The sequence below is a fragment of the Emiliania huxleyi genome (genome assembly GCF_000372725.1).
Source record: "Emiliania huxleyi CCMP1516 unplaced genomic scaffold EMIHUscaffold_9, whole genome shotgun sequence".
NCBI classification, from domain to species: Eukaryota; Haptophyta; order Isochrysidales; family Noelaerhabdaceae; genus Emiliania; species Emiliania huxleyi.
This window is the reverse complement of record NW_005195301.1, coordinates 547,166-554,609: the sequence shown is the minus strand read 5'-3', so window position 1 is coordinate 554,609 and position 7,444 is coordinate 547,166. Positions and strand designations below refer to the sequence as shown.

At 67.7% G+C, this 7,444-nt stretch overlaps 3 protein-coding genes across 3 annotated transcripts in view; 1 reads left to right on the top strand and 2 right to left on the bottom strand.

Moving 5' to 3' along the window:
• Positions 1 to 1,584, bottom strand: part of EMIHUDRAFT_448624 (hypothetical protein) — a 2,851-nt gene extending 1,267 nt beyond the window's left edge. The window contains exons 1-2 of the mRNA XM_005757727.1: positions 664 to 1,584; positions 194 to 340 (exon numbers count right to left, since the gene is read on the bottom strand). Coding sequence (XP_005757784.1) covers positions 194 to 340; positions 664 to 1,509 — 993 coding nt within the window. The 5' untranslated portion in view covers positions 1,510 to 1,584. The remainder of the gene's footprint in view (positions 1 to 193; positions 341 to 663) is intronic.
• A 298-nt stretch (positions 1,585 to 1,882) lies between these two features.
• On the top strand, positions 1,883 to 5,633 carry EMIHUDRAFT_199026 (hypothetical protein; the record flags this gene model as incomplete). The annotated part of the gene is made up of 5 exons (XM_005757726.1): positions 1,883 to 1,898; positions 2,162 to 2,300; positions 4,134 to 4,278; positions 5,342 to 5,365; positions 5,469 to 5,633. 5 exons carry the CDS (start codon positions 1,883 to 1,885, stop codon positions 5,631 to 5,633), a joined length of 489 nt encoding a protein of 162 aa, XP_005757783.1.
• Positions 5,634 to 5,964: 331 nt separating this feature from the next.
• EMIHUDRAFT_433152 (hypothetical protein) lies at positions 5,965 to 6,822 on the bottom strand. The gene is made up of 3 exons (XM_005757725.1): positions 6,637 to 6,822; positions 6,477 to 6,568; positions 5,965 to 6,406 (listed from the first exon to the last, which is right to left on the bottom strand). Exons 1-3 carry the CDS (start codon positions 6,815 to 6,817, stop codon positions 6,161 to 6,163), a joined length of 519 nt encoding a protein of 172 aa, XP_005757782.1. The 5' UTR covers positions 6,818 to 6,822; the 3' UTR covers positions 5,965 to 6,160.
• Positions 6,823 to 7,444: the final 622 nt, after the last annotated feature.

The window sequence follows — 7,444 nt, the reverse complement described above, 5'->3', positions numbered from 1 at the left end:
GGGGGGGGGGGGGGTGGCAGCGTGTGTGTGCGGGGCCGTGGCGAGGGGTGTGCGAGAGGCTGTGGGTGCGGGCAGCGTCCTTCACACATCGTCGCTGTGAACAGGAGCTGCTGGCGCTCGCCGGCGTGTCAGAGGTGCGGGCGAGGTGCGGGCGAGGTGTGTGGCTGTGAGTGCAGGCAGCGTCTCTGCACACCTGCGCGGCGAAGCGGCGCTCCTTGAGCGTGAGGATCATCAGCTCGATGCCCTCCGCCTTGAGGAAGAGCGTCTGGTTGGCGGGCGCGTGCAGCGCGCTGCAGAGGCAGTCATACATGTTCTCGACCAGCTCAGCCTCCTCAAGGGCCTGCCGCGAGAAGACGCCGGCCGTCGGGGTGAGGAGACGGCCGCCATCGCTTTCGCCTTCCTGGCTGGGACCCAGTGCCGACTTCTGGCTGTCGTTGCTGTCTCTCCCGGTTCTCGACTGTCTGTGCTTGTGCGTCGTGGGACCGGGGTTGTGTCTTTGCGTGAAGACGGCATCGGGCAGTGTGTATTCAGAGCACCGCGTGCAGACACGGGCTTCGAGGGCAATGAGCACCGCGGGAATACGGTCGAGTACAGCTGAGTGCGCGTTCTCTCGAGTGCTGGTTGGAGTACAGGAAGACGCATTCAGCTTCGAGGCGCGCGCGCCTGCGGCTCGCGCCTCTTGTAGTACGAGGTAGCGGTGAGCAGCGCGAGCACGCCGCCTTCTTCGCCGAACAGGGCCTGGTTGGGCGCGTTCTGCTGCAGCAGCACGGCCAGCAGCTCCGTCGCATATAGCTTGTTTGCGTGGAAGGGGCGCAGCTTGATCCGGCCAAGCAGCCACGACATCAGCCCCGCGTCACGTGCCAGTGGCGCTGACAGCTCCGGGCTGGCCTCGAGCAGCGCCTCGAAGATGCCGAGCGACTGGTGCACGGCGCGGCTCTCCTCGTCCACCGCCTCGTCCAGCCGCTTCAGGTGCTCCATCAGCGCAGCCGGCGCACCGTGCTCGACCAGCGCGTCGGCCAGCGCCTTGACGTCGTCTGGGTCGGCGCCATCGGCGTCTGCCATTTCGTGCAGCAGATCGACGACGTCGATTGAGATGTCCGAGTTCTCGTGCATCAGCAAGCCGAGCAGCGAGGAGACGCACTTGGTCCGCACGAACGTCGGGAAGAGCTCAGGCGCCGTCGCGAGCACGTGCAGCCGCTTGAGATGCGAAAACAGCTCGAGTTCCGAGTCCATGAATTTCTCGGGGCGGTCTGGGTACTTCATGCGCAGCGCCATATTGTCGTTGATCCGCCGCTCGACCGCCAGCACCATCGCCTTCATCCCGTTCTCGTCCACCGCGGCGACCTCGACCTGCGACTCCTCCAACTCCCGCTCAGCGCGTGCGAGGAGTTCTGCCGCTTCGAGCGCCGCCTTTCCGCTGCCCGGCCGCGCGCGCTTGGCTGGCGGCTGCTCGTCGGCGCTGCTGACGGGTCGCTGTTGGAGCGACTCAAGCTCGCGGAGGCCTTGCATGGCGCAGTAGCTTGAGCTTGAGTCAGTAGTAGCCCGCGAGGTTGAGTCGCTCCCGGAGTCAGCCCGCGGGGCAGGCGCGCCCTCAGATGCACCGATTTTTCTTTTTAAAGGAGATCTCTTCAGGTTGGGCCAACGGCGTCGACCCACGGCGCCCGCGCTGGCCGCGTTAGTGGCCGGCCTGGCCCGCAGGAAAAGAGATTTGTTTGAATCCGAATACGTGGGCCCGCCTGTGGCTGTGCGTGCCGCCCGGGATAGAGGAGGTGCCCTCGCCGCTCGCCCACCCATCGCCGAGAACGGTACTCAAACAACGAATTGCTAAAAATCTCTAGAAACTCACAAGCCTGCTTACAAGACGAACGAGACCCGCTCTGGAATGCTGAGCCACTCCGGTCCCCCCTGCCTTGGGCTCGGCCAGGTTTGCCAATCGCACCCCGTCCGTCTGTTTTCCTTTCCTTTTTTCTCTACAACTCCCTCTCTTTTCCTCTCTGTTTTCCCGGGAAAACTGCGTGGAAATCGTCAAATTTTGGGGCTCTGAGCCGAGTCTGAGGCTGGTTTGGGCCCAAAATCAGCCAAATTTTAGGCCAAATCGGCAAAATGCCGGGAATTTCGCGGAGAACCCGTGTATACCTGGAAATTACCCTGCGACCGCCAGGGTATTTTGTCGATTTCCTCAATTTTGCCGAGGATTTTGCCCCAGACCAGCTCTCAGACTCAGGGAAACTCGCGAGTTTCCAGAATGGAGCACCAAACACCCTCTCTCTGTTTTCCCTGGAAATTTCCGGAAACGCAAAGTGCTGGGGACCCTCTGTTTTCCTTTTTGTTTTCCGGAAAACCTGGCCGAGCCCAACCCCTGCCAAGAGAAGCGATGCGCGAGCGCCGGCGAGCACCGCCGCCCGCGCCTTGGCGTGGAGCGGTAGCGCGTGGCCGAGCCGACCGCCGTTCGACCTGGCGCCGAGTGGCTCCCAGATCGAGCGCGGCAGGCTCAGTCGCACCCTCGCGGAGCGAACGCGAACCGAGCCGTCGCCGTTCGCCGCAGCCGTCAGCCGTCAGCCGGCAGCAGCCGGCCGCCGGCAGCCGGCGGCCGGCAGCCGGCAGCCGGCAGTCGCCGTCGCTGCCGCCGCCGCCGCAGCAGCAAGCGAGCGAGCGTGCTCGGAGCTGGGTCGAATGCGCGAGGTCGTATGGCACTTGGAGCACTTGGAGTGCAGTTGGCAGCCTCACATCCAGGGCCGGGGAGCTAAGAAGCGCACCCAGCGGGCCGGATGATCGGGATCGGGTTACGGGCAAGAGAGCCCTAGCCCCGGGGGTGCGCGTTCGCAGGGAAAGGGCCTTAAAGTAAACACGGGTCCCCGAGGGTTAGCTCTGCGCTCCGGGTTTCCCCTAGCAGCGGAACGCCCCCTCTACTCGGGGCTAGTAGACACCAGGCACTAGCACGACAACACACCCATTCCTCACTGACTGCACCGCTCGGAGCCCCCCCGCTCCGCGCACGGTCTCCTCACCCCCCCTCCGAGGGGGGCCCTCCCTCCCCTCGGCCCTCCCTCCTGTTCGCCTTCCGATGGTTATGCGATGATTGTGGGGCCCGACCTCCCCTCCTAGCCTTCTTTGGCCGCGGCCCCGCCACCGTTTCGTCCTCTCTGCCTGATCCCGCTGACTTCGCCTCCGGCGACCCCGCTCCCGACCCCCTGGGCGAGGACGGTGGCATTGGGTCACACCCACTTCCACCCCCGGGAGGTCGAGCCCGCTCTCCCTGGTCGGCGAGTCGTGCCCGCACCCGCGGCCTCTCTATCGTCCTCGGCTCGCCCCCCCCCTCCGCCGGCTCCTCCTCAGGCTCGGGGAGGCGTGGCCCTCCCTGTCGGAGATCACGGTGGCCCGGCTGCCACCGCGACGGGTCCCCCCCCGGCGAGCTCGTACGTCCCGACTCTACTCGCAGAGGCCGCGTCAGCTCATCTCTCGCCTCCTCCGACAGCTGACCCCAAGCCCCCCCCGGGGCCCTCCGGCCTCGGCCCTCCGGCTCGCCGGCGGGTCCGTTATCGTATTGCGGCAACTCCCCTCCCCCAGCTCCTCCTCCCGGGTACACCAGCCTCCGGCGGGGCGGTTCCGGATCCCCCCAGTTATTCCGAGCGGGTCCATACGGTGGCGGCCCCGTCGGCGGCGGGGGTGGAGGCACCAGTGGCAGGGGCGGCGGGTACGGTGGCGGCCCTCGCGGCCCAAACACCTGGTGCGGAGCCGCTGGGGCGGCCCCACGACCCTGCAGCCGTTCCAGTGGCGGGGGCGGAAATGGCAGTGCGGGTGGCGGGAACGATGGCGGCACTGGCGGCCGCACCTCCTGGTGCGGAACCTCAGGGGCGGCTCCTCGACCCAGCGGTCGCTCCAGCGGCGGGGGCGGAGGCGGTGGTGGTGGGGGCGGGCCTGGTGGCGGTGCCGGCCGCCGCAACTCCTGGCGCGGGGGGGGGATGCCCCTTGCCCCCTGCTGGGATTCTTTTTCCGTGCAAGTGGCCACGCAGGCGAAGAGAATTTTGAGCCCGGGGTTCCCGTTCTCGTGTCTGGCCTTTTCTCGGGGCCGCCCTCGCACGGTTTCTTAATGCCCGCAACCCACTGCATGGGACTCCTCTCTCCCTGCCAAGAGAAGCGATGGACGACATAAACGGATCGATTCGGTCAATGCTCACGCTGCTCGATGACGACTCCTCCTCCGAGAGCGAGGCCGGCGACATCGACGACCTCCTCTCCTCCCACGAAGACCTCCTTTCCAAGTGCCCGACCTACGAGGTGCGCGCGCGCAGCCGCCCCTCTCACGCCTCCACCCTTCCTCTCACGCCCTTCCCTCACGCACAGTACGTGCCCAACGCCCTCGCTGGCCCGCACGGCCGCAAGTCGCGCCTAGCTCCTCACGACGCGGCACTGCCCGCGACGGGGCACCGGCCCAACTGGGAGCTGCTGCCGGCGGCGGCGTCCGCGCCGCGGCGCAGGAGACGCGGCAGGCGCTTGGCCAACCCGCTCTCCGCCTCTTGCTCCTCGCTCCCGTCCTCGTCCGCCTCGTCCTCGCTCTCCTCTCCATCGCTGTCCTCCCCGTCCTCCTCCTCCTTCGCCGCTTCGCCCCTCGGCTCGGCGCACCACTCGCGCTCGCCGCTGCCGCCAGCGCAGCAGCTCGCGCCGCCATCCCCCCTGGCGCAGCTGGGCCTCGCACCTCCCACGCCGTCGTTGCCGCCGCCGCAGCCGCCCCCGCCCCCGCCGCCACCGGCGGCCGCCGCAACCTCTCTGGCCAGCTCGCTCAGCGCGGCCTCCTTCCTTGCTTCCTCATGGGAGGACCTCCGCGTAGACAGGGCGGGCGAGGCGCCGCCGCCCACCCGCCCCTTCCCCGCCCCCATTGGCCCCTCCTTCTCCACCCCAATCCTCCCCTCGTGCCTGCCGCCCTCCGCCGCCGCCACCGCGTGGCAAGGCCCAGCTGTCGGGACCGCCGCGGCGACGACGCTCCGAGACGCCGTCACCGCAGCGCGCGCCGCCTCCGCCGCCTCCGTCGCCTCGGCCTCTTCCGCCTCGCCCGTCGTCGCCGCCTCGCCCGCCGCCACTCCGCCCGCCGCCGCCGCCGAGGCGGCCAGCCGGCCCGGCTCACGCCCCTCCCGTGCGGAGAGGGGCCGGTCGGGCCGGAGGCACCGGAGGGACACGGGCGTCTCGATCCGCGCGCTCCGCATCGTCGACGCGGCGCGGCTGGGGCCGTGGCCGCCCGCCGCCTTCTCCAAGCTGTGCAACACCCTCAAGGAGCCCTCGCTGCTGAGTCCCCCCGCCGCCCCGTCCGCGACGTGCCCGTGACGCGCCTACGACTGTCCCATAGGAGGCTCCGCCGTCGCTGCTGCACGTCCGCCTCTCGCTCCGTTCCGCCCCGTCGCTTCCGGCGCGGCCGCTCTCCCGGGATGGCCGTGCAGCAACTCAACCTCACCTCTCCCGCCCTCCTCTGCCAGGCGGTGCTGCTCGTTCAGAATGAGTCGTTGCGAGGTGGAGGAGTCTCCTTTCGGCTCGACGAGCTCTGCGCCGAGCATTTGGGCGGCAATTTGCTGTTGCGCGCCGCGGTGGCGCAGCATGCAGAGGGGGCCATGGCGAGACCGATTGCCGCCTTGTGGGTGTAGAAATATCCCGGCTGTCGGAGGCTGGAGGGCCGACCGCCGATCTGCCGCGTGCCGGTCGTGGAACTGCAATGTTTGTGTGCAAGCTGCAAGCGTTTTACACATGTGCATGTAAAGTTGTCGGTGAACGTAAAAAAAGAGGACAGGCGCCCGGGGGACACACGGAGAGGCAACGGGGCAACCCACCGCGGCGCGCGCGCTCTCGAGGCTCCGGAGCGATCCGCCTCGTGCCACACGAGTCGGCAGTCGCGCGGCCGCCGCGCGGCGGGGCGCGGGGGTTCGACGTTCGTGCGCGCCTCTCCCCGTCCCCCGCGTCCCGCGATGATTTCCGAGATTCTGAGACAGGCACATGCTTATCACTGCGCATCAATAGATACGCTCTATAACGGCAACCTCTCTCATGCAGCGGCCCACAACACTTCACTGGCTAGCCCACAATATACTACTCACATTCTAGAAAACCGCGTTTGTCCGCCGCCTCGGCCTCACGCCGTGGTGTGCGCTTGGCGACGTCCCTAGTACGCGCCATTCTAAGGGGACGCGGGGGCCGCATCTCGTGTCTTCATCTCGCGCAGCTCCTCCCGCAGGCGCCGATTCTGAATCATGAGCCCTGTGAAGGCAGCGTCCGAGGAGGCCGGGAGGAACGAGGTTGCCTTGAGGCGGCAGACGCTGCTCAGGCTGCCGCTCCGTACCTCTTCGAGAAAGAGCTTGAAGAGCACGTTTTCCACCGTCTCGCGCCGCGAGCCTTTGGTCGTCCACAGCAGCCGCTTCCGTCCCTATCACGCCACCACCACACCCGGTGAGTCGGCGGCACTACGACTCTCGTAGGCGTTGGCGCTTCCGCTCCTTGTTCAAGGGCGTGGGACACGCCTCAAGCTCGATGCCGAGCGCACCCTCGCGGCTTCCGCCCCAGGTCAGAAACTCCAGAACGACGGCGCCTGCGCGGGTGCGACTCGCGTCACGGCACGTGCTGCCTACTAATGCACCACGCTCGGGCCAGCGCCACCGTAGCGGTCGGAGCCTTGGGTGTCGAGGCGCAGCTTAACGGCGGGCGCGTTGAACATGGCCCAGTCCTCGCCGCTCCAGGTAGAAATCTCCTCCGCGATCTGACGCAGCTTGGAAATGGCCTCTGCGTCGTCCGTGATCGAGGAGAAGGTGATATGACGCTGCGCGGCTCTCCAAAGCATCACGGGCGGCACTGGCGCTCTCCACGCCCTCTGCACGTCGGCGCGGGAAGTTGGTGGTGCGAGCGCAGCGACCGCGGCGGCGAGGGAGAACATTGGATTCGGCAAGAGTGAACCGAGCCGAAGTCGACAGAAGCGCAATCTGGAAAAGAATTTTGCATCAAGCATGGGCCGGACCTGCAATGACTCCAAGCTTTGCCGCTTTGTCCACCCGCAGACAGGGACGAGGTGCACCGTCAGACTAGAGTCGGCGGGCGAATGGGGCTGCGAGGCCCACATCCTGCAGGCTCCACCCGAGGTGCTCCAGACGGCGCTGGCCATGCGCGAGGCGCGTCGTGAGAAGAAGCGACTTACGGAGGCGACAAGGCGCGCTCGCGCTCGCGAAGCCGCCGACCGCCCTCAGAACGCTGGCTCGAGCGCTGACAAGAAGCAGCGCGTCTCGGTTCCCTGCGGCCCGAGCTTCGCGGCGGCGGCGGCGACAGCGCTAGCTGCGTGTGCGTCCTCTCAGGTGCCACAGTCGGCTCCGCCGCAAGGCGGACGGCGCCCTTCCCTGAGCCGGCTGCGCCTAGGGTGGCGGAAGGGTGAATCCGAGCCGTTCGAACGCTCATGCGGCCGGATGGGGTGTGCCGA

What these genes read in the sequence shown, in the direction of transcription:
- EMIHUDRAFT_433152 (XM_005757725.1), bottom strand. Translation starts at nt 6,817, where the DNA reads ATGCTTTGGAGAGCCGCGCAGCGTCATATCACCTTCTCCTCGATCACG. An exon ending in CCAAGGCTCCGACCGCTACG is followed by an intron (nt 6,569 to 6,636) that starts GTGGCGCTGGCC and finishes GCACCCGCGCAG; the next exon opens with GCGCCGTCGTTCTGGAGTTT. An exon ending in GTCCCACGCCCTTGAACAAG is followed by an intron (nt 6,407 to 6,476) that starts GAGCGGAAGCGC and finishes GTGGCGTGATAG; the next exon opens with GGACGGAAGCGGCTGCTGTG.